Here is a 26511-nt window from a genome sequence, read left to right as displayed (position 1 = left end):
TGTCAATTTAGATAAGTTTTTTTAAACCTGTCTTTTAAATGCAGGCTAAACTGGTGTCTGAAAAAATTGCTCATTAATTATTTTGAAATGTAGAATCTCCTGGTTGATGACGATGATGACTTCAGTACAGTCAGAGATGACATTGGGAAAGAAAACCAGAAACAGCTGGCTCTGGGGAAAAAGAAGAGGTAACTCTTAAGAGCTGCCCCACTGGGCGCCGGTGGCTCACACCTGTAATCCTAGCTACTCAGGAGGCAGAGATCAGGAGGATGGTGGTTCAAAGCCAGCCCAGGCGAATAGTTCGTGAGACCCTATCTTGAAAAAAACCTTCACAAAAAAGGACTGGTGGCATGGCTTATGGAGTAGAATCTAAGTTCAAACCCCAGTACTCCAAAAAAAAAAGAGCTGGCCTTACGCACCATGGGCAGGTCCCACCTGAAACTTCTGCTTTTGGTTACTTATGCTTCAAAACTACTAATTGGCCTGGCACTGTACCCAAAACTGCACTGTGCACACAGTGTGTGGATTCTCTGTGCCCACATCTGTGTGTCTTCTGTAGATCACTTCCTCTTAGAGCCGTCTGCAGAGCCTGTAAAGAAAATGCGGACAAAGAAGTCCTGAGGAGAGCTGCCTGTGCTCTAGCCATGTCCTCTTCTGCCTCAGAGCTGGTCCACCTTCCTCTCTCCCCATGGACCACCTCACCCATGGGTCATTTGGCTCAGATACACCCTCAGCCTCCACCGTGGCAATTTCTGAGCCCTGAGCCCACATCCCACCCAGCGCTTCCACTCTTCTACTGTCTGCCCCAGCCTCGATGCTCTTCTGCACACTACTAGAGGTTCCCGAAGCCTGACCACTCCTTTGCACTGCTCAGCTATGCTGATCCCTTCCGGCACAGCACCCCCTGCCCTGTGGCCAGGGCCTCCTCCCCTCATCCTTCCACACATGCTGGTGTCCTGCATGCCCTTTGCTCACTGCACATTCTCTGGAATCCTTCCTGCCTTGGGGAGATGTGTACTTCCTCTCATGGTGAGCCATAAATCCCTCCTGGCTTCCTGGCTGTCCAGGATCTCTACTGGAATAGTCTGAGGTACTGCAGTTCAGTTCACTTTGCTGAACCCAACTCCACCATGCCCATGGTGCCACCTCCGCACGAGGTCCATGGGTGTCCTCAGAAACTCTTTCCCTCAAGGCAGCCTGATTTCTTCTTCCTTGTTGGGTTTTATCTTTTAAACCCCAATCTACCAACCTGATCTGGCCCTGTTTACTCCTATTCTTCCTTCTACTCACAATACTTTGGTGTTGATATCCAGGCATGTGTGCCTACAGAGAGCAAGGCTTATCCTTTGTTGCTGGAGGCATCTGACCAGAGGTCCAAGATGGAGGTGGCAAAGCTGGAGAGGTCTATGCGGCTGTGCTTTAGAGTGTAGAATCTGAGTATGGTCAAAGGCTGTTGGAGGGTTTGAAGTAAGGGGTGTTATAATCTGAATTTCAGTTTTATTTATGTATTTTGGCAGTACTGGGGTTTGAACTCGGGGCCTCACGCTTTCTAGGCAGGTGTTCTACCACTTAAGCCTCTTCATCAGCCCTGAATTTCAGTTGTAAAGATCACTTTGGCTGCTGTATGATGAATGAGTTGCCAGGGAAAGCGTGGTATCAGAGGCTGGTGAGAACGGCACTCTAGCTAAGTGAAGATGATGTCTGGTCCGGTAGTAAAAGTGGAAAGGTGTAGAATGTGAGCTTCATGAGCAGAGGGGGTTTTCCTCTCTTCCTCTAGGCTGTGTTCCTAGTACCTAGAATATTGCTGTGTAGATGCTTGGTCACCTATGCTTCTAGGCTGCAGAGTCATCTGTGCTGTAGTATCTAGGGCCATAATGCTGTTTCCTGTGCCCCTCTCCTCCAGGGGCTCCTCTAGGTCCCCTTGACCCAAGTGCTTCTTACTCCCTGCTCTCTTTGTGCCCTGGGGTGATTCTTGGGCACCATTTTCCCCATTACGTCCTTTCTACCTCAGGTAGGCAGAGGATACACATCTTCACTCCGTTCCCAGCAATGCCCATTGCAAGGCCTGGTGCCCCACAGCAGCCTGGATGGCAGTGAGCCAGGATCACAGGCTGTGGTTGCTTGGGCCTCTTCTACCTAAAAGTCACACATACACATGTGAAATCACATAAAACTCAGTACCTAACATAGTACACGAACATTACCAAACTCCTTGTCACATTTCTCACCTGCATTAGCTGTCACCAAGGCTATTATCTGTGTCATCCAGCAGTTTTCCAGACCCTGTTGCCATTTCCATGTGTGTTGAGATGGAGCATTTTAAAATTTGCTTGGCTGCCACTGCATCTTGGGCTCAGCCTGGCATGTCCCATTTGCCAAATAACTGAACAGTCGTGTCCTCAGCAGACCCACAATGGGCCCGCTGACCATACTGCTTTCCATTTATCTTCACTTTTTCCTTTTGAAAAAAAAAGTCCAAATGCTTCCACAGGGGCTCACTGTCAAGTCTCTGCACACACACATACCTCCATCAGACAGCCCCCCAGGAGGGACCAGCACAACCATCACCAACACATCCTTTTAGAGAGCTTGCTCTTCTTCACTAGCACAGCAGGTGTGTGCCCATCACATGGTGGGGGCATAGCACTCTCCTGCACAGTGCAAGGGTGGACCAGGGAGGGGGGTGGCTCAAGTGATAAAAGATATGCAAGGCTCTGTGTTCAGTCCCAGCTATGGGGAAAAAAATGATGAATTAAAGAAAAAACAAGCATAATAGCATGAACCTGTAATCCCAGCACTTGAGAGGTACAGACAGGATTATGGGTTTGAGGTGTCTGTAACTCAGAAACACATGTTGGTGGATCTGTCGGACGCATTTCTCAAGTGGGACAGCTGGGCCAGGGGGTATGGCTGCTGGTAATTCTGGAAACATACTCACAAATAAGTGAAAAGAACAATAAGCCAATAAAAATAGGGTAAAAGGTATAAACAGTTCACAGGAAAGGAAGTGCAAATTGCTTGCCAGCATACAAAAAATGGTCAGCCAAGTTCATGCATCATTAAAGAAATGTCAACCCAAACCACTACCAACCCACCAGTATTGTGAAACGAAATGGGCCAATGATGCCAGCCTGGCAAGGACACAGAGTGTATGGGACAGTGTCCCCTGCCGGTGGTTGTGGAACTGGAAGCACCGCCTTGGAAAAGGACACAGCATCTCCTGTACTGGGGTGTGCACTTCCCCCGACGCCCAGCAGTCTCTTTGAAGCACACACACACCCCAGAAAATACACAGCAGCTTTACTCACATGGCCTGATCCCAAGCATGGCCAAGATGCCACTCAGCAGCAGGAAGGGTCCTGCAGTGGGCACTGTGCATCATACACGTGCGCACGCACACGCACACAGGTTGGGCAAAGGAACCCGGATACAGAGCACCCATGGTATGTGATTGGTGTGGGGATGTCACAGACAGTGAAAAACTAATCTTCCAGCTAGGAGTTAGAATGTTGGTTCTATTGGGACAGGGACCAAAGAAGCAGAAGGAGCTGCCTGAGCTGTCACGTAACATGTACATTTGTGACAGTTCATGGAGCTGTGCATGATCCGTTTGTGTGGACTATGAATATTATACTTCAGTGTAGAAGTGGGGGGAAAAGGTTATTCTGCTGTGAGACAGTTGCTCTGTGACAGGCCAGATGGTCAGTGTGGGGAACTCACTCTCCTAGCATGAGGGTAAGCCTGCGTCCTCTGGGGCAATTTGGAAATGTCTGTCCATATTGCAAACACTTTTCTGCCTTGAACCCTATCATGTGGAGTTCCTTTGGGATTCATTCTACACTCTTCAGCCCAGAGGGGATCAGTGACTACAAATCAGTGACAGGCTTTTGTCTCCTGCAGCCGAGAAGCCCTTCGTGCACGCAGCAGTGATACCGTCTCCAGTGCAGAGATGCCCACCCAGTTCCGTGGACCAGAAGCTTCTCTGTCTATCCATGTTGGGAGCTTCAGATAGCCCTGGCAATAGGACGTCTCCCAGCACAGCGTCCAGGCTCTGCTTCACATACTGCTGTCCCGTCAGACCATGACAGTGGCTTGTTGGTTTGTGGATGGATGAGTTGGTTGTCTGTGCACATGTGGATCCCAAGTCCTCAGTTTCATCACAGGCAAAGGACACAACTCCTCTCGGGCCAGGCAAGTGTACTTGATCACTCAGCTATGCAACACACATCAGCCCACGCGAGCTGGCCCAGACCCAGAAAAGTGCAGGTGCAAATTGATGCTGACCTCCCAACACACTTGACCCCGGTGGCCTTTTTCCACAAAGTGTACTCCTTATGCTTTAACCACAGGTCTAGACACAATAGCATGTTGTCAAATTGGACAAATCTGTGTAAAATACACGTTAAATTGCTTCCTACACTATCGAGATGACACCTGCTTTGACACAGGTTCCAACGTGTCATCTCCTGCTGCAGGGTGACCAAGGTCATTTAAACTGTATGGAAAGGGTATCTTCCCCTTCCCCCTCTCTGACTTCCTACTACATGCTTCCCCGGTGGGCTGAGATAAAACTCATTCTGATATGGTAGCACTCCTCCAAAGTGAAGTGACTCTGCTAAGGAGAAGAAAGAGCCAGGTGTGGCCAGCTGCCTTCAGGGCTTGTCTGCCCTTGGGGTGTGTAACGGTGTTCCTGCCATGGCCTGCAGCCTGTCTTCCTGTTGGAAGCTTGGTGAGAGGCAGGGCCATTGCAGACAAGCCTGGCACAAGTCTGAGCTCCAAGTTGTTTCTGGGGGAACACTTTTTTTTCTCGTAATTCAATATAGGTAACTATCAAATTTAAAAAGCTTAATTAGTATTCATGTACTGTAAGTACTACAAATATAACATCTCTGTTACTGAATGGACTGGCAGGTCACTGGGGTTACTACCTTAGTCTAAGGCGGCATTCCTAAGACACACTACCTTCTTACTCTGGTTGTTAGGACCTCATGGCTTCTCAGCAGTCCTTATCACAATCGATAGACCTGAGGCGGTGGGACAGGAGATAAACAACACTGTGGCATGAGCCTTAGCTGCTCCCTGGATAAAGGCTCTTCACTTCCTGGCATAACTGTGCTGCTTTTTCCCTAGAACTGACACTCAGCAGGTGGTCTTGCCTTTCCTTCTCTGTCCACTTGTCTTGAGAGATTCTGTGTCATAAATGACATATCATCAGTTTTTTGTTGAAGCACTTGCACCGTAAGACATTGGACTTGGACTGGTGAGCCTCTCTCTGGTTCTCAAACCTGAATCGGTGTCGGGAGCTTCGCACAGGGCCTTTAGACTGCATCCTCATAGCTGTACACTGAGGGCCTGAGCCCCGCACTGGACGCATTAATTACGGCAGCTCAACCCTTCTGTGTACGGGCTGGTTTTTACTTTAACTGACATATTTCCCCAGTGGGTCCTTTTATCTCATCTGAAGGTAATAACTGAAACACTTTGCTGTCAAGCAGTGGCTTCATGGACCCTCCCCAAGTACCTGGACCAGCATGGGTGGGCATGCCTCCGGTGCTGGCCAACGGGGTGCCCGTCACATCCTGTGCTTGCTGGCTTATCTTTTCAGTTATTATTATTCTAATTTGGGAATAGAGTGGGTGAACAGTGAGAAAGCTCTAAGATTTTATTAAAGAAAAAATAGACCACCTTTACAGTTGTCCTCAGTTCCTGCCGTGTTAACTGCTTACATTCTACTTGCTTGAGAAGGATTTTTGTGGCCGTTCTCCCAGCATACTTCAGATGCTAAACAAACATAGCTTATATTTAGAAATACCATATACATACTGCTTTGGAAAGAACAGGTATGTTTTTGTTTTAAATAAATAAATCCAGACTCATGGGAAAAGCTGGAGGAAGCCAGGTGTTGTCTGGTTCTCTTCCTTCTAGGAACAGGACTGGCAATGGAGTCCAAATGGAAATAGATTTCTTCAACTCAAGATAGTTTTCTGGCAAAATCAGGGAGGGAGAAAGAATTCCTGATAATCCAAAATTGTGGCTTCACAGACACTGGAACAAACTTAACTGTGAAGAACCCAACAGTGATGCACCCGTGACCTTAAATGGCGGAGCCCTCTGTCACTGTTAATGATTACACACCCATCCAGAGCATGGCTGCACACCAAGTGTCATGGTATGTTTGATCTGGAGTTCACTGCACTTCGGGGAGAAAAGTGAAGTAGGGGCCTCAAGATACATGTCTGAGAATCTCAGCACAACTCAGGGTTCTATCTCCTGGCTGAGTTTTCAGTCCAGCAGACCAGAGGCCCTGTACCCTAAAAAACATGGCTTTCTATTTGGCTTTTCAGCCACCAATTCACCCTATTTCTAGAGCAGCTGAGAAAGACTATGTAGTCAGTTTGGCAACCAATATTTTAAGTCAGAACACCAAGAATGATGACAAGGACTCTTGACCATTGAAGATCAAAAACAGGCTTGTTTTATTTATACACAGAAGAACTTATTTACAACTCTCCGATGTGGATTATGTACAGAACAATACAGGAGGCATCTGCTCCCAGGTGGTTGCTGTATAAATTAAGATTATAAATATGAGGGTAGGCCCCACCTGTGGGCACAAAACCTTTTCTCCAAGATCTCAGAGACCCTGCCTTCCTTCCCTCTCCACAGATAGACAGAACCATGACTGCGGGGCTCTGGAACTCTGAGGAACCACCACAGGGAACTTGGGGCAGGGTGGCGATGGCCAGGGCACCATGGACTACAGGCCCATGGCCACCTGGTAGGTTCCTCCAGCATTCACACTGGTTCTTTCACCTGACTTCTGAGAACGCGAAGTGATTTTACATCAACAGTGCTGCTTTCGCCACTGACAACACTGACTTTTAACAACATGCCAACCCAATCCCAGTGCTTTCCCAAAAGGTTGACACTAAGGACTTGAGGGAGCCCTGGTGCCTCCATCAGCTGCTTCTCATCCTCATGTGTCCTGCTCTCCTCAGTTTCAACCTGTTTCAGGGTTTGCTCTTACAGAGCACAGGCTTGCGCCACCTCGTCTGTTAGCCTGTCTGAAAACCAAGTGACTTCTGTGCTAGGTGATTCCGTCCTTTGCATCCCTCTGTCTTAAACAACTATCCGATGGGAGACAGACCCCAGACAGAAAAAGTGACAACTACTCCCACTCCATATTGCTTCCAGTGAGATGGTAAATGCATGTACAGAGCAGTAGTTCCTAACACCAACTCTTCACTCAGGGAATCCTAGGCCTGGGGTCGGGAAGGGGAGGAGGGCAAGGCCAGGCCAGGAAATGTGTTGTCTGCCTCTCCACACTACTACAGGACTTGGTGGAACTAGCCCCTAACAAGACCACCAGAGCAGGGCACCAGTAAAGGGAAACTGACCACAAAGTCTACAGAGTGAGTGGCAGGTGAAGCACTGGAACTGCCAACCACTCAGAGCCTGGACACTCCCCACCCCCTCCACACTGGGGGAACCCAGCTCTGAAGATGCCCTTGGACAATGCCCTTAGCAGCCTCCCACTAAGGGAGGCCTGCCAGGTCAGGTGGGGCAGTACTACAGATGTTCCACACTGCCCCTCTACGAGTCACAGTCTGGCAGCCCTTCCTAGGTCAGAGGCTAGGTTATATAAACCCCTTTCCAGGAGGGGATGACCATCTTTAAAAGGAGAAAAAAGGGCAAGGTCAGTGGCAGTGAGGACCAGGGTGTCCCCCACCTGGGGACTGCTGCCCACAGGATGCAGCACTGCTTGTAAACTCCCCACCCACTAGCACTGCCATCTGCTGGTTCAGAGCCAGCCATGCCCAGGGGCTGGGGCTGGAACTGAGCCAGAAGCAATGCAAGCTACCAAGTCAGACTCCCCATAGACGCCCCCAGGGATACCAGGCATGGCAGCAGCAGACACAACAGCACAAGGCCAGAAACTCTGGGCTACCCAGAGGAAGAGGGGCATAGAATGCCCTGCTTACCCAAGGAACCTGGTCATTCTCCCACAGAACAGGAGATTTTCCCAGAGCCCTGGATGCTTTCTCTCCACAGGAAGACTGAACTAATACAAGCCCACACCCTTATATCTGTCCCAAGCTGGAGTCCAGAGGCCTATGGAGACAGAAGGAACGTCCCATGCCCACAGCTCAGAGGAGGACAAGGGTTGAAGGCCCTGAAGCCAATGGAATGCCAGCTAGCTCAACAAGAGAGCGACCTGCTGACCTGGCCTCAGCAGGAGCTTTCCTTCCTTTTTCTTCTATCAGATGAAAACAAACAGGACTATAAATACATCTATGCCACTTTCAAACCAGGAAAGTGCATGACCTCTGTTTAAAAAGAAAAAACACCTTATGAGTAAACAGGACGACAGCAGTGGGTGGCCTTGCGGGGCTGCTGTGAAGAACCACGGGGTGGTTGTCAGGCACAGAGAATGTTCTGGTGGGGGCTAGGCCCCACCCATGCTCTTAGAGCCAGCAGGGGCAGAGATAACACTACCCCTCTGAGGACACCCAGAGAGGAACCCACAGGACAAGCTGAGAGAGCCTAGGCAGTTTTTCTGCTGGAGCGCCTGGTGCCCAGAAAGCCAGACTTCACCACATTCCCTGTGCCCCACATTGCAGGTCAGCCAGGGCTGAGAGTGGGCATCACACAGTTTGCCCCAAATGGCTCCAGCTGGGAAAGGTGTTATTTCAAAGGTAGCTATGTTGGTATGTTCAAAACCCAGAGCTGTTACCACCAGGCGTCAGAGAGGCTTCCTGTCACTAACAAGGGAATAGCACCATGAGAAAGGCCAGGGGCTGCGGGGCAGCAGGGTCCACCCCGGGCCTCAGTCGCGGGAGGAGCGAAGGATACAGGCGGAGAAGGCAGAGGCTAGGCCTCGGCGGCAGGAGAGCTCCGGCTCAGCTCCTTGATTCCACACAGGATCCTCTTCATGTGGCCCACTTTGGTCACCCCAAGGTCCTGGAACAGAGGAGACAGCCACTGTGGGTGCTGCGAAGAGGGCTTTACAAACAGCTCTTTCCACTTCACTTATTTAACACAAATGAGGGCAGAAGTGACAAAACCATGAAACAAGATGGAAAACAGCACACAAAATGACAATCCTGCAGATGCTGAACTATGGTTCCTTTTTCCTACAGTCACCACTGTCAAGGACAATCCAACAAGACAAAGACAAAACACAAGCCTAACAGCAAATGGATGATGGCAGGTGATTTTGGACTGCTGCTGTCCAGGAGGCCCCTCGATGACCTTTGCACTCTCAGGACACAATGAGAAACAATGCCCAAAAGGCAGCTACTACGACCAAATGGGCCAGGGTTCCATCTAACCACGCATGCCAGGGCTGGATGGGTGGAGCCACTTGGCCACCCCTCCCCCTCCACGTTAAGGGAAGGGTGCAGTGTCCGCCCCACGGCAGCACGGAGAAGCCACGTGTGATGACTCTAGAAGGACGGGAGTCACTACCCTTCTTTCACTATGCACCCGGAGGAGCCCCATGTGCCACTGTGAATCAGGGCTCTTCAGTCACACCTGGGAGCACAGGGATGTGTTCCCTAATGGGGTTTCTAATGTTAGGACAGTCCCTTGCCAAGGTGGCTAAGAAAACTTAAGGCTTCTGTCCTGTCTGCTCCTGGCCTCCCTTGGCTACAGCAGGCAGAACCATCACTGCCAAGGTGAAGGGCCACTGTCACCCCAAGATACCCACAAAGGCCTGAGAAAAACTGAAAAGACTTGTGATGCTGGGACATGGCCAAGTCTTGGGACAGACAGAGCCGAAAGGAGCCATGTGGAAGCCAAGGTGCAGGTTCTGGGAAGATGCCCATGGAAGTACCTTGAGGTCCCTCCGCTCCAGGTGCAGGAGCTCAGAGCCCCGGATGTCGTGTCGCATGAAGGTGTCCTTATACTCACAGAGACTGAGGTGCTCCAGCCAGGCAGCAACCTCCTCTGTCCCCCAAAGGTGAACTGTCAGAGATGGAAAAGCACGAGTGCAGTGAGTGCCCAGAGCCCAGCACCAGGCAGGCGACAGTGAGCACCCAAAACACCCAGCAGTGGCACCCAAGATGTTTCCAGCAGGTAGCACCCATCACCCAGCCCTAAGTCGTGCCCTCCCACAGTGCAGAAGAGACAGGAAGCTGAGCCACCAGCTCGAGGAGCGTGAGCTCCAGCAGTGCTGGTACATGTCTGTACCGCTAGCCTTCTGGACAGCTCTATGTCCCAGGAGGGATTAAACACCACCAAACAGAAAAGGAACATCTCTAAAGTCAGCATTTCCTGTGGCTTCTCAAGGAGTTAATGCCCTGCTGGGCCACTGTAGGAAGACAGACAAGCAGAGAGCTAGGTTTCATGTTCTCAGAGCCCATCATTAACAGAAACCCAAACATGCAAAGAAGAGCAAAAGGAGTTGCCCTGAGTGGTGGCAAATGCCACCCCCAAAATCCAGGCTTGAGAGCCTGTCCAGCACCCAGAGGAGCTAGACACAGCTTGGGTGCACAGGGCCAACCTTTCAGACAGACTTTAACCCCAATTTACTGCCCCAAAGGAAAAATGTCCTGTGGCACCATTTCTGTTGATTTCTTCACCCACAATCATTGGTAGCCTGAAGTTCCAGCCATAGGGGTCTTGATTAATGAATCAGTAAGTCAGCAGCCCGTCAGAGGAGCAGGCACAGAGGACCCCAGCAGAGTCTGAGTCCAGAGTTTTGTGTCTCAAGTTTGTCTTGTCATTGCTGCAGTCCTCCCCACCTCAACCCCTCACTCCCAATTCGGGGCAGTCAAGGTCAGCTGGGTGGCCCATCGCCCCAGTCTCCACAGAGAACACATTAGATCAGGGTGTGACAATGGCCAGCACCCAGACAGAAGGAAAGCAAGCAAGGGTATGGTTTGTGGCTACAGACTAGTGCAGCTGTGTGACGGAAAGTCACAGCATGGGGACCAAGGGGAAAGAGCTACAAGACCAGGGCAGAAAGCAGAGACCAGGAGAACCAGACCAGGACAGCTGGCATCAACAGCCAGAAACACACGCAGGCCCAGGGCAGGTACCAGGGGCTCCCAGGCTACTGTAAGCTTCCTTGTTCTTATTGTTTTTCTCCTTTTTAAACTTGGTCACAAGGCGGAATTTGCCACTGCGGCTGCGCTTAGAAAGATCCAGCATCACATTCTGTTGGGGAGAAAAAGAAACACTGAGAATTAGACCTCAATTTGTTCAGGTCTCATTTATATCTGTATCAGAGAAGGGGGTGGGATGCTTTGCTCTTTAAATAAACATTTATTGTTTATTCCCTCATTTGTTCTTCCATGTATTGTTGACATTAATGCCTTTTAAACATAGTTTGATTTATTTATACTTCAATGGACAGACAGACAACCCAGGCTGGCCTTGAACTCAAGATCCTTCTGCTTTTACCACCCCACCCCCATCCTAGATTACAGGCCACCACACCTGAGCATGGCATCTATTTTTATAGCCTAGTTATTTTCACTATATAACAGGGGCACTGCTCATGTGATTAAATAATGCTTTACAAAGGAAAATTTTTAATATTATATGAAGATTATTAAAATAGGTTATCTAGCCAATCTCCTAGTGTTTGAGATCCTAGTATTATAAATTATCCAACTATATTTTGCATTCTTTCCTTGGGACATCCTCCATGTGGTAGAAGAGTGGAACAGAGGAACACAGTCCTTGCTCTTGGTGGCAAGCAACAGCTGTCACCTCTCCACAGAAACACAAGTCCCTCTCTCCCAGGGACACATGTAGGTTACAACACATTAGTACATCGTGATGTGCTATTTATAAGAGATACACCCTAAATAAAGCTTGAAAGTATGAGAAAGGATATTCCAATCAAGTAGATTTGAAGGTAAGAATTACTTAATGACAAAAAGGTCATTACATAATAAAACCTATGTGTACCCAATAAGGGCTCAAAGCACAAAGATACAGAACCACAAAGAAAAACAGACATCTATAATCCTAGCTTAAAAAAAAAAAAGTTAAATAATAGTTGACAGATGGAAGAAAAAATTTTTCAGTAGGGTCTTTTTGTGGTACTGGGTTTTGAACTTAAGGCTTTGCATTTGCTAGGCAGGCACTTTACTGTTTGAGCTGTGCCTCCAGCCAAAAGGGTCTTAATGTAAAGAACCAGTACATACAAGGTGAATTTACAAAAACAAGTTGCAATTAATTTCAAAGAAATAGTAACATAATGTCTTAGAGCACAGTGAAATTAAACTAAGAATTAATGAGAAGATAATCTGAAAAATCCCATACAATGGAAAACAAAAGGCATACTTTCAAAGAACTTATTAAGATACTTATTTGACGCACAATTTTATGATACTGTAACTGTGGTAAGCTTGTGCCTCCACATAGTAACATTACTAATGTTACTATGTAACTAATGTTACATAGTAACATTATAAAGGACTCCTCTTTTTACCATGAAGTATGCAGATGGTCCCTAATTTATGATGATTCAATGTAGAGGTTTTCAACTTTATGAAGGTGCAAAAGTGTGCCTGTGCAACCATTCTGGTTTTCACTCAGTTTACAGTATTCAATACATTTCATGAGATATTTAACACTTAACTACAGGAGACTTTGTCAGAGTGTTGGCACATTAAGGCAGACTAGGCTGAGCCGCAGTGCTTGGTAGAGCAGGTGTGTTAAAAGCATTTCAACTCACAATATTTTCATTTTACTGTGAGAAGACATAACCCCATAATAAATCAAGGAACACATGTATTGTTACTTTATGTTTTTTTGTTTTATTTTTAATCTTTCTGTTCTTATTTCCTATAGGGAAAAATAAACAGCTCTTGTGACCAGTAGATGGTTAGGTTTTGGGGGGTTTTGCTTGTTTGTTTAACACAGATTGAGAATAACTGGCTTTTAAGAGGGAAGACATGTCATTTTTTTCTGCCATTACCTATATTCTTTGCCAATCCCTTACTTTCTTATACAAATTTTACAGTATATTTTATTTTTGTCTTGTGTAATTATCTAGAAAGACAAAAATGTTTTTCATTCTATTAGAAACTACTTTTAAGGCTTTTTTAAAAAATTACATTTCTCTAAGCTATCAAAGAACAAAGTTTTAAACTGTATTCCACCTTAGGGCTATGTTACTGTTACATCTGTTGAACAGTTCATATAATTTATCTTAGTAATTTAAACTCAAAACTTTTATTACATTTGCAATTAAAAATTCTTTTTTTCTTTCGGCAGTACTTGGGTTTGAACTCAGGGCCTCACACTTGCAGACAGGTGCTCTACCACTCGAGCCACTCTGCCAGCATTTTGCACACTGGCTCTAAGGCCTGGGTCAGTTCCCCACAGAAGGCTGCACGTGACCACGACCTGCTGCTGCCCACTCTGCACCCCCAACATGCCAGAAGCCAAATGTTCCAACAGGCTAGGCTGGGCAGAGGTGCCTGTCTTGCCCAAGGTGACCTTTTTCCTCCTGACCCCTTCTGTTCCACCCCGCAAGAAGCAGGAAGCCCAGAGGCAGCTCAGGACTTGCCCTCAGCCAGATACTGCCCTCTCCTGGCTCTGTCTGCCTGCTGTCCCGACCACAGAGGTGACTCCATCCAAGATACAATATGCCCTGGAGGCCTATCACAATTATTAGATTTGTGGCAAGCTGGAGTTTCTAAGCACACATAGAAAGAAAGTGTGAGTGGGGAGTGGACACAAGGACTCTATACTTATCAAAACAAGCTCTCACAAAGCTGCCATTTATTTTGACCTAATACCACACTGCGGGCCATAGTGTTGGGCTCTGCCTTCTTCCCCCCTTTCCTGGCCAGTCCTGCTGTTCTGTTCCAAATGACAGCATGTGCCCAGTCTTCAGTGGTCTCTCTCAATCCCAGTCCCCAACTCCTTCCTCCATGAGGTAGGTAGTTTCTCCCTACCTCAAAGGGCATTTGAACAGAGAAGTCTCAATGCTGAAGCCATCTCAATCCCAAAGCCCAGGGGGTGCCACATCCAATCCCTGCACCACATACCTCTTCTTCGCCAGGCTCTGTGGGCTGGCATAGCCAGGGGGTGTCTGCCAGTTTCCCGAGCTGCCGGTCCATCTCAGCGAGGGCAGCCCCAAGCCGCTCCTTCTGAGGGGGGTCCAACTGCTGCTCCAGGTGAGGGGGGAGAGACAGGGCTACTGACTGCAGTGAGGTGACAGAGCCAGCCACACCTGAGCAGGTAAGGGCTGCTGCCTCAGGCTGAGCTCCTTGGAGCTCTAATAACTTCCCAGGAATGAGGTTCCCCATAAGGGGCTAAGCCCAGAACCTCCCCTCCTCAGTGCACTGGGTCGGGGATGGCCTCTGTTCTGACCATCAAGCCCCACATGACAGGGCTGGCACCTGGTCACTACAGTCCCCTCTGTCACTAAGGGCACAAGCCATGCTCCTACAGGAATGCTACAAGGCAGCAAAGGCAGCCGCTGGGACACTAGGAGCAGTATCCCATCTGGAGTAAGGAGTGGACACAGTGCCATGAGACCAGGGGACCCCAGCAAGGCCCTTCAGGGTCCTCCTTTTATACCAGGCAGTCTCTCTGGATTAGAACCTTGCCCTGTGTTGCCTCCAGGGCTGACCCATGGACAGGTGACAGCACAGCACACCTGAGAATATAAATATACTCCAGGCTCAGCTCCATACCTGAGGGCCTCTGGCCCCTTCCTCAAGACCATGAAAAGTAATGTCATGGCAATTTTATAAATGTTTTCTTCTGATTTTTATCAGAGTAAGAAAATAATCCTATTATTGATTTAAAAAAAACAGGAACCCTGGACTAAAAAGTGCTGCCCTCAGTGCCCAGCACCTGGTGACAAGGGTCACCCCAAACACAGCCAGAGCTTGCTGCCCCCACAGCGCCATACCAGGGCCATCTTCCCAGCCAGCAGCAGTTCCGTCTCACTGCGCAGAGCTCTGATGTTATTCACCATTTCCAGGACGAAGCTGTAATTCAGTCCCTAGGAGAAACCAAAATGTGCATCCATGTGAGAGAGGTCAAGGGCTGCAGAAGCCAAGAAGGAGCCAAACCAGAAAAGACTGGATACCTCTGCAGCTCTGGGCTTGCCATATACTCGGTCCATAGCCTTGGAGCTAGCATTGACAGCATGAGCGAGTTCCTGTTCCATGTCTCGATGGGACTGAGCTATTTCCCGGATGCTAGAAAGACAGAAACAGAGGTTTGCATCAAGGCAATGGAAAGGCACTCTGGCACATCAAGTATGTAAACACAGCCTGGGTGCCACCCAGAGGGCAAATGCACAGGGGCTGGTCCAACAGGCCAGTGGGATTGGTGGCTTAGCCGTGATGACCACTCAAAGTCAGGACCACTAGCATAGGATGACCTTGCAGATCATTTTCTGATGAACAGCAGATAGAGGAGGGTTTACATGGGAAATTAAACATCAAAAGCCTAGTTTTTCCACGGAGGAAGGTACACAAAACACAGTGTATGTGTTAGCATACGGAAAGCAGGCAAGCAGCCCTGCCTGCAGGCCCACTGCAGAAACTCCTGCAGTGAAACTTTGTTGGATCCAGAGGGCAGAAACTCCTGCAGTGAAACTTTGTTGGATCCAGAGGGCAGAATCTATAAGCCCTCCTGGAACATGCATCTGGCCCCTCCTCTGAAGGGAATGATCTTGGTGTGATCAGTTCTGAGCCAGACCCTGGCACATGGCCCAGGGAGCAGCCCTGTGGGGAAACAGTACAAATCCAGCCCAGCAGAACAGAGAAGCTGGGCAGGTTGAGCTGGAGTGGGGCCAGGAGTGGAGCAGAGCCTAGAAGTCACTTGCCCCACCCATAGAAAGCACAGTTGCTGACAGAGCAGGATTGAGAGCCTGAGCCATGGCAAGTGCACCTTCCAGGCAGGCTTCCCAAGCCACACTTAAATACAAAAAGTTATCTAGATCCACGACTGACTGGGGGGATATGGGTTAGGGAAGAATGGGAGGCAGCAGGCTAGCGACCAAGGAGAGAAGGCAGTGCAGCATGGACTAGAAATGCCCACAGGGACCAGAGAGAAACCAACCAGAGAACCTGTTGTAGGAAGCACTGTGAGTGTTGAGCACTGTACACAGTGCCTCCAGGAACTGCTTATCAAAGATAGCCAACTGAAGTAAAGGCCTTGGGCACTTACTTATTTTTAACCAATATGAAAGCAGAGTGCAAACCTGCTCTCCAGGGTAGAGGGAAGAAGACAGATAGGGACTGTCCTCAGAAATCCAGGATGCCTTTCATTTTTGTTTTTTGGGGACACAGTCACACTATGCAGCACAGACTGGCTTCCAACTCATGATCTTCCTGGAGGCCTGAGTCTCTTAAGTACTGGGATTACAGGTGCATGCTACCACGCTTAGCTAATTAAACTTTTTTTTTCTTCTCAGGGTTGGGGGGCAGGGGTGCTGGGTGGAACCCAGGGCCTTGTGCATGCTAGGCAAGTGCTCCACCACTGAGCTCCATCCCCAACCCCAGGACGAGTTTTTCAGTTTGTGAGTGGCTCTGAAAATTCCTCAGTTTTAGGTTTTCCATCTGTGCAAACCACAAGCAATCTCTGAAAGATGACTAGGGGTATAAACTGAGCCAAGGGTGAGCAGAGATTGGCTGGGTACCTGGGTGATACAAACCCAGCAACCAGAACCCAAAGAAGCTCCATGGCCAGAGAGACAGCCATCAAAGAGGCTCCCTGGAGTGAGTGGGGCCAACCTGTGAATGAGGACCCCTGCAGCCTGCCCAAACTGGTCCATCTGGGTGGCCTCCTCTTCAGACAGGATCTCTGGGTGCAGTGAGAAAGACGGTGGGCGGGGCAGCTCGCACTTCTGCTTGTCCTCCCAGGACTTCAAGGTGCTCTCAAAGGCCTAGAAATGGGAACAGAATTAGACCTTCTACTGTACCCTCAAGAGGGCAAGCACATACCTGACCATGGCAAGCCCTACAGGGCATCGACAAGCCAGTAACTAGGAAAAGGGTAAACAATTTTTTTACAGGGGTGGGGCAGGGGGTTGGGAGGAACAATAATCTTTCCATATTAAGATAATCTTTGTATCTTAAGAAAAATTCTAGAACAAAACATGAAACACTCTGGCACCCCTTTTAAGAATGCACAGGTGAGCCCATGAATAAGCCACAGGTGAGTCCTAGGACCCTGCCCCAAGTCCCTGATGGCAGTCATTCTTACCCTGTCTCTGGTTAGTGTTTGTGCCCGGTTCTTGTGGACAATCCGAATATACCCTGGTGGCTGAATCCAGGCCTCTCCGTCCACTTGCACAGGTACGCCCTCGTCCCCCAGGATGGAGATCTTCACCGTTCGACACTGAGTAAACATCACAGCTGTCACTGTGTGCCAAGCCACAACTTCTAAAGGGCTTTAAGGTACCATTGGACCTTCCTGCTCCACACACTGTGCACTGCTCCTCAAGGGTGCCAGCTACCACCTCTGCGGGAGCTGTGCCCACAGCTGACCACTGTGCTGTCAGGACCCCAGAATCTGCTACTACACTGCCCACTGCACCCTCCCCAGCACATGGGCTCAGTTGATGCAAGAGACCTTGGTGTGTGGATATGTTTGTGGGGGGTAGGGAAGTCATGGGCCCCCACCCAGTGCAGACATCCTAGAACAAAGTCCAGCAAGCAGATGATGAGGCCCTGTTCTTCTCAACAAAAATGCTGCCAAAAGCAAAACAAAAACTTCAAGCAGCCTACTGCTGGGGACAGAGTGCAGGAAGACACCAGCAAATCCCGGCATGGGGTTCAGGCCAGTGGGTTTTTATCAGCACCTTACCCCAACTCTGTGCATAAGAAGCCCACAGGCAGGCAGACACTTCCCAGCCCATTTCCACTTGTCAGAATTAAGTCACCAGCTGGGTGCCTGCAATCCTAGCTACTTGGGAGGCTGAGATGGGGAAGACGGAGGTGCAAGGCATCCCTGGCAAACAGTTTGCAAGAACCCCATCTCCAAAATAACCAGAACAAAATGGACTGGAGGTGTAACTCAAGTAGAGCACCTGCTTTGCAAGCACAAAGCCCTGAGTTCAAACCCCAATCCCACCAAAAAAAAAAAAAAAAAGTCACCAGTAATCCGCCACCATCTCTCCACCCGAGCTGGGCCTCAGAGCAGTGTGTGAGGTCCCAGGATGGCTTCACCCGCTGAACACAACAGAGACTTGGGCTCCATTCCCACAGTTCACTGCTACAGCAGCCACAAGATAGAGCTCAGCCTGGGTCTGTTCCACCCATCAAGATACAGAGGGCTCAGGTGGGAATCAAAATTTTGAAAGTCTTTTTGAGAATTTAACCTAAATACAGCCTGTGGGAAGGGTTTCAACCCACAAGCCAGGGCCAAGGGTTGTGCAGAGCCTGCCTTGAGGTTGCAGGAGGCACCCTCTCTCCTGGGCTCCATGTGCTAGGAGCAAATCCAGGCCCCACCTCTCCAAACAGGTACGGGCCCCAGGAGGGGGGCAGCACAACCCCTGAAGGATAGTGGTCCATACCTGGGCAATTCGGTGATGCTGCAGCTTAATTACGCGAGACACGGCCATCTGCATACTGCCAAACACAGCAACCACTTCCAAAATCTTATCGTCGAATGATGGAGCTGCAAAAGTCTGAAAGGGCCAGTAAGAGAGCCGATCTCTGCATACTGCACCCCCATACACACACACACGCGCACACACGCACACACAGGGACCCTGTTCCCTGGCAGCTGCTGCGCTGATGAGACAGAGAGATCCCCAGTCTCACATGGTACAGCAGCTGTTGGGCAGTCTGTTACAAACCCAGAATCCCACATTTGCCCATTACTATCCGGGAACTGGGCAAATCACTTAATGCTCTCTTCCTCAGTTTCCTTCTCTATCAGTGGAAATTTCTCACATGCTTCCCAAGAGGCTGCCACGAGGATGGGAACGCTGCAGAACACTTACAACAGTGGCCGTACACACACTAAGTCTGCAGTAGGCGCTGGCTGTCTTGTGAGTTATGTATGAAGAGGCCCTGCCCCTTGTTAAGCCTATCAATGCCGTCCCTCAGTTCTTAGCATGATCTCCAGACTTCTTCCGATTTCCACAGCCCTGTGCAATCCAGGCCTTTGCAGAGCTCTCATTTCTCTGTACTCACCTGCTGCACGCTGCAATAGGGGATCTTCCTCCACATCCTACATCCACCCATCTCATCTTGCCTCTGAGCTTCCTTGAATGCTACTCCCCCTGCCTGGTACTGCCTCCCACCCCCCCGCCCACCGGACTTGGCCAACCCCAATTCCTCCTTCAGGCCTCAGGCCACCCCTCAATGATCATATGTGTGAAGAGACCCTGGGCCAGGGCCCCTGATTGTCTGGTCTTCCACTGTGCCCACTGCCAAGACCATGCAGGTGCTTGATCCATCAAGTCATAAAAGAGCACCTCAATACCCTCCCTGAGGCCAGCCCACCCGCCCCCCACTCTGTACGTACATCATCTTCCTTGGTACCCCCCCAGAAGTTGGTTCCTCCGGCATAGCTGGGAATGTTGAGGACGGCAATTCCCTGAAGACTGGGGAGGGGGATCGGTCGCCCATCACACTAAGTGGCAGAAATGCAGGTAGAGAGAAAAGAGAAATGCTTAGCACGAGCCAGACTCCACCACCTGTGGAGGATGCATGGTATGGCTTGAGCTCTGCAGCAGGAGCCCACACAGCACAGCAATGGCCAACAGCCAAGCGGAGAGACCACTGACAGCACCACTCACCTCCAGCAAGACCTTCTGCTCCAGATTCTTGTAGGTTCTGTGCAGCAGCTCTTTGGTGCCAAGGACGCCATACCACATCATGTTCTTGGTCCGACTCCTAGAAAACATAGCAAAGCCTTGGGGTGGGTGAGGTCCTGAGTCACTGCTATGAACCCTGGGAAGGCCCGGGTCACAGATCAGCCACACTCAGCAACTGTTTGCAGCAAGAATGCCTGAAGACAGGATACACACACAGGAAATTTCCAACAGGAAATTTTGCTGAAAAGTGACATTTGGTCAAAAAAGCAACTGCACCCTGAAAGGCAAATAAATAAACCTCACAAAAATTTTATACATCATGACTTTCTTCTGTCTATAAAGTTATACTTACAATAGAAAATCTGGAAAATGCAGAAAAGCAGAGGAAACAGACAATGCAGAAAACCAAAAGGAGAAAATAACCTTCAGATCTTCTGTGTATCCCCAACAAGTTAACGATGGTAAGTGGGAGGAGGGCTGAAAGTGTTGCTGACAAACACAGTCCTCCTTCCCCACAGACAGGGACTTTCTTAGCACACTGTCATCTGCTGCCATTTCAGCATCACCAACTCTAGCCAATTCCAATTCACGGCTTCCTGGTGTTCAGTCTGCCTGGCCTGACCAACCCTAGGGGTAGAACCCTCTTCCAAGTTGGCTTCCTGACCTGCCACCTGCTCCCCTGTCTCTGGGGAAGCACCCCTACTTCTGCTAGGGAGGTACTCTGCATGTTCTTTACCCCGCTGACCCCAGGGCCTGCTCTCTGAAGGATGGGGCTCCCAAGGCCGCGCCTACCTGCATTTCTCTGGGTGCTCATCACGTTTGTTGTTGAAGTCCAGCGATATCTTTGCATCCAGACCAATGCCGAAATAGTTGTTCATGACACACTTCTCTGTGTAGTACTCTCTGCAAAAGTGAGTTCTACTTATTTTTTTATTGTTGTGCTGGGTGGAGGGACATTGTGACATTTACAAAAGTTCTTACAATACATCATACATGAATTCATGCCCTCCACCATTCTCTACTATTTTTTCTTTTTGGTGGCACTGGGGTTTGAACTCAGGACCTCACACTTGTAAGACAGTGCTCTTACCACTTAAGCCACTCCACCAGCCCCACAGGTTAGTTTTAAATCAATTACAACAGTCATGAGCAGCAGGTTTGTTTCAGATCCCCAACACTTGGTATTTCTCCCTTAGAGCAAAACTGTCTTTTTCTTTTTCCATGTTCTCTGCTTTGGTTTTTCTATACTGGGATTCAAACCCAGGGCCCTGAGTCAATTTTGTTTTGTTTTGTTTTGTTTTGTTTTTTTCTTATTTTGTTGATTTTTTTATTTTTCTTCTTTTTTTGGTAAGAACTTTACTGACATATAATTTATGTGCCATATAATTAAAAAAAACAATTCCTTCTTTCAGAAGGAAGCAACATTAAAAGCATCCGGAATCAGGATGAGTGGGAAACCATCCCACATTTTGGATATACAGTGTTTGTCTTAACTGCTAGGAAGCTCCTGCCCCAGGCATTCAGGGGCAACCAGAAAAGTGGAGTACTAGAGTCATTTGGGACAAGTGGCTAAGTATTTAAAAAGTCCATTTAGGATATTTTATCCCCCTAGACTCACTTGGTAAATCTTGAGCCTGACTTAAAAATTGGGATGCTATACAAAGGGGATCTTTACTTCCACTTATGTTTTCTTAGTATTAAGAACCTGACTGTTAATCTTTACAACATAATCTAACACTGCTTTAATAAAAAAACTTGTTCATAGTCCTTTAAAAAAATAATAACCAAAGCAAAAGGGGTTGGGGGTGTGGCTCAAGTGGTAAAACACCTGCCTGACAAGCATAAGGCCCTGAGTTCAACCCCAAGTACTGCCTCCCCCCCCCAAAAAAAAGCCCATACCCTTTAGCCACTGGTCCCCAACCCCTGGGAAACCACTAATTCACTCTGTTGCTGTGAATGTGCCTGTCCTGGACAGCTCATAATACATGAAATCACATAATATGTAACCCTTGTGATCTGGCTCCTTTCTCTAAGCATGTTGTTTGAATGTTCATCCATGTTGTAGCACCTGTCTGCAGCACAGAACCCATGGGACACATGGAGACTCTGGTTTGCCCTTCTAAGGAACAGCCTGCCTGTTTCCCAGCTGCACCAGCAGTCTCAAAACAAGGTCTTTACAGCACACACAACTGAACTCTGGGTCTGAAAACACTTCTCAAACAATTCTAGACTTGCCAAAGCTACCTCTAAATTAAAAAGGAAAGTGACCTGAAAATGCCCACCATGGCCCTGGGGCCACAAAGCCTCCCTTCCCAGGAGCACAGGTGGTACAGCTCCTCTCACTCCTCCCTCTGGCAGCCCTGCCTCAGTGCTCACTCATAGCCTCCCACCCCTTAGCAGGCTGAGCCACCTCCACAGACAACAGCTGGGGCAAGACACTGAGTGGAGGATGAGTTGTGGAAGTTCCCACAGACACTGAGCAGGGAGAGGGACTCGGGAACACTTCTTGGACAGAATTCTGATACACTCTAAATTAACAAGTTTCTACAACCTGATCGCAGAACCAATCTCCACACTAAGTGTCCTGATGATGCGTCTAATACAAGTGACTAGCAGCTGGCCAAAAGCTAAGCTCTGGAACAAAGCAGTTTCTAAGCTGCAGACCACATGGCCAGCAGTGTTTAAAGGTCCTGGGAAAGACAGTCAATCCAGAACAAAGGGCTCAAGAACAAGGGAAGAAGGGGAGGCTAGGTGCAGGAGCCTGAGGAGTTTGGAAGCTGCCTATGCAGGCTGACAGCCCCACACACAGAATCCACATTGTGCCGCCCACACGCTATGGTGGGGAATAGAGGACATAGCTGTGTCTCCCCAGGAGAAAGAAAGAGAAGACTTAGCTACAGAGATGGGACCTCGATGATCTAGGATGAGGGGAACAAAGGAAGAATCCTGTCAGGGGCTCCTGTGGGCACTGCTCCCAGAAGAGCTGCAACTCTGGCTCTGGTGAGGAGAGAGATATCCAAAAGGCTCAGATCACAAAGACAAGACAAGGCCCAGGAACCAGAAGTCCCATGTGCTACCAGGCCAACACCTGAAAGTAAGGCACTGCCTTTCCAAAGCCACAGAGCCTCTGCAAATCACAGCTGCCCCTGCCACTGTCCCCCACCACTCCAGACACTAAGGGTTCACAACTTGTAGCCAACTGCCAACAGCCCCTCACTGCCTAGAACCTGCCACCAGCCAGCAGAAAGAAAAACACCTAGAAGATTTGGGTTTCTTTAGTTTGGGAAATATCATCCATTTCTGCAATGGACAAGATGGGTTCAAGGGACAGAGGATCAGAAGACTCCATTAAACTGCTATGTTAGCATCCTCGCTGCCTTAGGCATGGGTAGAGGAAGTCTATGTCCCCGAAGAGATAGCAAACACAGCACAAGGAGCACAGAGCAGCACCCAGACCTCTTCCCTTAAAAGCCTCAACAACCCAGGAAATCAAAAATCTGCATCGCAGACAAAATAGCAGGAGTCATGGGAAGGTGAGAAAGAAGGGAAGGGAGAGAGAAAGCAATGAGGGAAGTGTCAGCAATGGGCCAGCAAGGTTACCAGAGCCAGACACCTGGAGGTGACAACAAAGGACAAGTACAAAGTCAGTTTCTGGATGTAGTTTGAGGCCCTGCCGAAAGCCTCAGAAAATGAGGTGTCTTGTGGGGCTGGAGGCAGGAGCACAAGGAGCCCTGCCCTCTGCTTGCCTGCAGCAGGCCTGTAGGGATGGTTTTCAGCTCGTTCCCCAAGCCAAGTCTTCACCATAATGAGGGTTTCCTCAAAGCAGCAGCTGGAAAAGGACCTGCTAGTCAACTGTCCTCTAACTTCTCTATGTAATTTCTAATCAAAAGCTTCTGTGCTCCAGCAGTTTTAACAAAATGCCTCACTGGTGTAGCCTCATACTCACAGGTTTTCAGGTTCAGCATTAAATGGATCAGCATTTATTAATAAGCGACTGATGACTGAGCCCCCGGGCAAGGAGCCGGACATCCCAGCCCGAACACCTGAAAAGAGGAGAAAGGAGGGGTGTTGGCCAAAAGCTCTAGATCAGAGCAACTTGAGGTTGATGGATGGATACATACTCTGCAGAAAGTCACTATTACTCATAATTTCTAAAATAGTATGTCTAATCTCCAACAATTAATAGTTCAAAAATCACCATCATCATCCCATACCTATGGCAAAGTAAATGTGTTGGGCAGTAGAAACCACTATCAGAGACACATAAAAAACATCTCCCTAGGCTACCTGCGCATTCTGCAGGCCTTTTATTGAAAAGGCCCCTTCCATTCAGCCATATGAACTTTTAAAGTTCTGCAGATCTTTCCATGGGCCTGTAAGCGCTCCAAAGGCAGAGATGCTGTCCTACTCACTCCAGCAGACCTAACAGCCAGGAAGCAGCCGCGCCATGCTGGTTCCCCAGGTGGACGGAGGCAAGGGCACTCACTTGGATATAGGATCTTGGTATTCAGTGCAGGCAGGCCATCCCGACTTCCCGTCTGAGGAGGGAGAGAGGCAGAGCTGCCCAGGGACAGAACTCCTTTGCTCATCAGCTTTTCACACGGGGATCTGGATGCTGTAAAACAGGACCATACACTTCAGACTCTCTACAGTAGAATGCAGCTGAAATCCTGGAGGACCATGAGCAGGAGATTACAAACCACCAGTCAGCCCAGCAGAAAGTGTGCAAGATGAAGAAAGACAGTCGTAAGGAAGAGGAGGAGGTACAAGGCACTCACACAACATCCTAAGGGCCTGGATTCATCTTAAGAGGGACACAGACCACAGGTGACAGCGCAGGGATGGAGGGGTTTACCCTAGTCACAGCCTGGGTGCAGAAGGTGCCATCACACACAAGCAGAGTGCTGAGCACAAGTGGTGAGCAGATCCCCCAGTGGCAGGACAGGGTGGTGGGTCCTGCTCCACTTGAAGAACCTGTGCTGGGGTCTGCTCCAGAAGAGGCAGGTCATATCCCTACCACACACAGTCCCATCTAAGCAGCTCTGTGGGCCATCCGAGGCTCTGAGGACCACCAGGAAGAATGGATGCCAGTTGCCCCTGAGCCAGGCAGAGCCTCTCCCTGCCCCCTGCAGGTCCTGCCAGTGTCCCTAAGACCAAACACACACCCTTCCGGCACACACACAGATAGCGTAAATACAGGCCTGGAATTTGGATTCATCTAAGTGACCAAATCAATTGTGAGAAAAAAGCACCCTAAAGTTTTCCATGGCAAGCTCACCAAGAATCACCAAAACCACAGCCCAGCCACAGCATGGCCATACCTTTGCGGTGGCTCCTCCCTTTTACCACTCCACAGCTCTCACTGTGGGAGGTCGGTGGGCACACCCTATTGTCCATCTTCAGGTCCTTCTTCTCATCTGACTCGGAGAGGCCTAGGACAAAACCCTGCTGCTCCTGGGTCTGGGCGTTCTGCTCATCGACCGCTGGCAGGGAGAAAAGAGCCTGAGCCTGAGCAGTGAGGTTGAGAGTGCCAGAAGCCTATAGGCCCCAACTCCCTTCAAATGTCCTCCACCTGAAAGCTTGGACCCAAAGCCCCCGCCATACCCACCCTCTGCCCAGTGCCCTAGCACAGTCAGTGTGACGCACCTGGGAATTCTTGCCGGTAAGATAGGAAGGAGGACACTGGGGGAGGAGGAAGCAAGGGAAAGAGGGCCCATCCAGACAGAGCCACTGGTGTAAGTGGCATCACGCACAGGCAGAGTTCTGAGCGCTATGGGTGATGGGGTCCATTCACCACCGAGATCTTACTGAGATGAGAAGCAGGTGAAGCTACTCAATGAAAACAGGGAGGTCAGGAAGGAATGTGAAGCAAGGGAAATGTGTGAAGTGGTTTCTGAGGGCTGTTCCAGAGAGACAATGTGAGGATAAGAGGCTTGCTAAGGAGAAAGGAAGAGGAATGCTGTGTGAGGGTGGAGATGGGCCAATGTGGTTGTTTCAAGCTACCCCTTTTGGTCTATCACCATGCTCAGGCACTCAGTAAGTGCCTGAAGAAAGCCACCTGGTTACTGAGACCCATTACCTTTTTCAGTGTGTTCTATAATTTGGCGAATGGCTTTCTTCAGGCTGTTTGCTCTCAACATGAGCTGTTCACGAGGCCGGAAGATCTGTGGTCGAGAGGGGCACACAGAGCCCACAGGGCGGTCCCCTGTGGAGCCACAGATGCTGCCAGACCCATCGCCATCTTCAGCCTCCTCAGCAATGGTGGGAGGTGGGTTGGGCAGAGAGGACGATGCCTGGGATTCATCATCCAAGGTCTTGAGGAGAGAGTCCAGCTTTTCCTTCAGGACAGAGCACTGGATGGGGGATGAAATGGCATGAAGAATGTGCTCCTCGGCATCTAGACAACCCTCCCACCCATACCCAGGAACAAACCTTCTTAGCCATGACCTCTGACTCCCCTGAGCTCTCTGTCGTCTTTTCGTAGGCTTTGCCTACCCGAGCCACAAAGTCCTTCACAGTCTCACAGAGCACTCTGTGAGGAACAGAAATGCAGCTGGGCTGGGACCCGCGCACCACACCTGACTACAGTCCTGAATCCCCAAGGCTGAGGCACTCACTTGGCTGATGAGATAACTACCGAGTGCTGGTCTGATGTCAGAATTTTAGAAAGATGGGCTGCAACCGAGTCTTCATAGAAGAGAATTTGCTGCACCTACAATCATCCCAAGACAGGGGAACTGTCAGTTTCTGTAGTCAAC

General features: G+C 49.3%; 2 protein-coding genes across 14 annotated transcripts in view; one reads left to right on the top strand and one right to left on the bottom strand.

Moving 5' to 3' along the window:
• Window positions 1-6382, top strand: part of Usp40 (ubiquitin specific peptidase 40) — an 80530-nt gene extending 74148 nt beyond the window's left edge. For 8 of the 9 annotated variants that reach the window (XM_020178795.2, XM_020178794.2, XM_020178798.2 and 5 more), the window contains 2 exons: window positions 94-188; window positions 3901-6382. In XM_020178795.2, coding sequence (XP_020034384.1) covers window positions 94-188; window positions 3901-4012 — 207 coding nt within the window. In that variant the 3' untranslated portion in view covers window positions 4013-6382. The remainder of the gene's footprint in view (window positions 1-93; window positions 189-3900) is intronic. The other variant, XR_012447417.1, reaches the window with a different exon arrangement.
• A 70-nt stretch (window positions 6383-6452) lies between these two features.
• Window positions 6453-26511, bottom strand: part of Dgkd (diacylglycerol kinase delta) — a 93264-nt gene continuing 73205 nt past the window's right edge. For 4 of the 5 annotated variants that reach the window (XM_020178799.2, XM_074072031.1, XM_074072032.1 and 1 more), the window contains 18 exons: window positions 26371-26465; window positions 26186-26285; window positions 25833-26106; window positions 25075-25236; window positions 24240-24368; window positions 23700-23796; window positions 20546-20656; window positions 19736-19832; window positions 19462-19569; window positions 18503-18616; window positions 17191-17325; window positions 16719-16870; window positions 15065-15176; window positions 14885-14977; window positions 14013-14132; window positions 11043-11160; window positions 9836-9966; window positions 6453-8961 (listed from right to left, as the gene is read on the bottom strand). In XM_020178799.2, coding sequence (XP_020034388.2) covers window positions 8872-8961; window positions 9836-9966; window positions 11043-11160; window positions 14013-14132; window positions 14885-14977; window positions 15065-15176; window positions 16719-16870; window positions 17191-17325; window positions 18503-18616; window positions 19462-19569; window positions 19736-19832; window positions 20546-20656; window positions 23700-23796; window positions 24240-24368; window positions 25075-25236; window positions 25833-26106; window positions 26186-26285; window positions 26371-26465 — 2238 coding nt within the window. In that variant the 3' untranslated portion in view covers window positions 6453-8871. The remainder of the gene's footprint in view (window positions 8962-9835; window positions 9967-11042; window positions 11161-14012; window positions 14133-14884; window positions 14978-15064; window positions 15177-16718; window positions 16871-17190; window positions 17326-18502; window positions 18617-19461; window positions 19570-19735; window positions 19833-20545; window positions 20657-23699; window positions 23797-24239; window positions 24369-25074; window positions 25237-25832; window positions 26107-26185; window positions 26286-26370; window positions 26466-26511) is intronic. The other variant, XM_074072030.1, reaches the window with a different exon arrangement.

This window comes from Castor canadensis, chromosome 4, assembly GCF_047511655.1.
Source record: "Castor canadensis chromosome 4, mCasCan1.hap1v2, whole genome shotgun sequence".
In the NCBI taxonomy this organism is placed as follows: Eukaryota; Metazoa; Chordata; class Mammalia; order Rodentia; family Castoridae; genus Castor; species Castor canadensis.
Note: the sequence above shows the minus strand (reverse complement) of the source record. Positions and strands in the feature narration are given on the sequence as shown.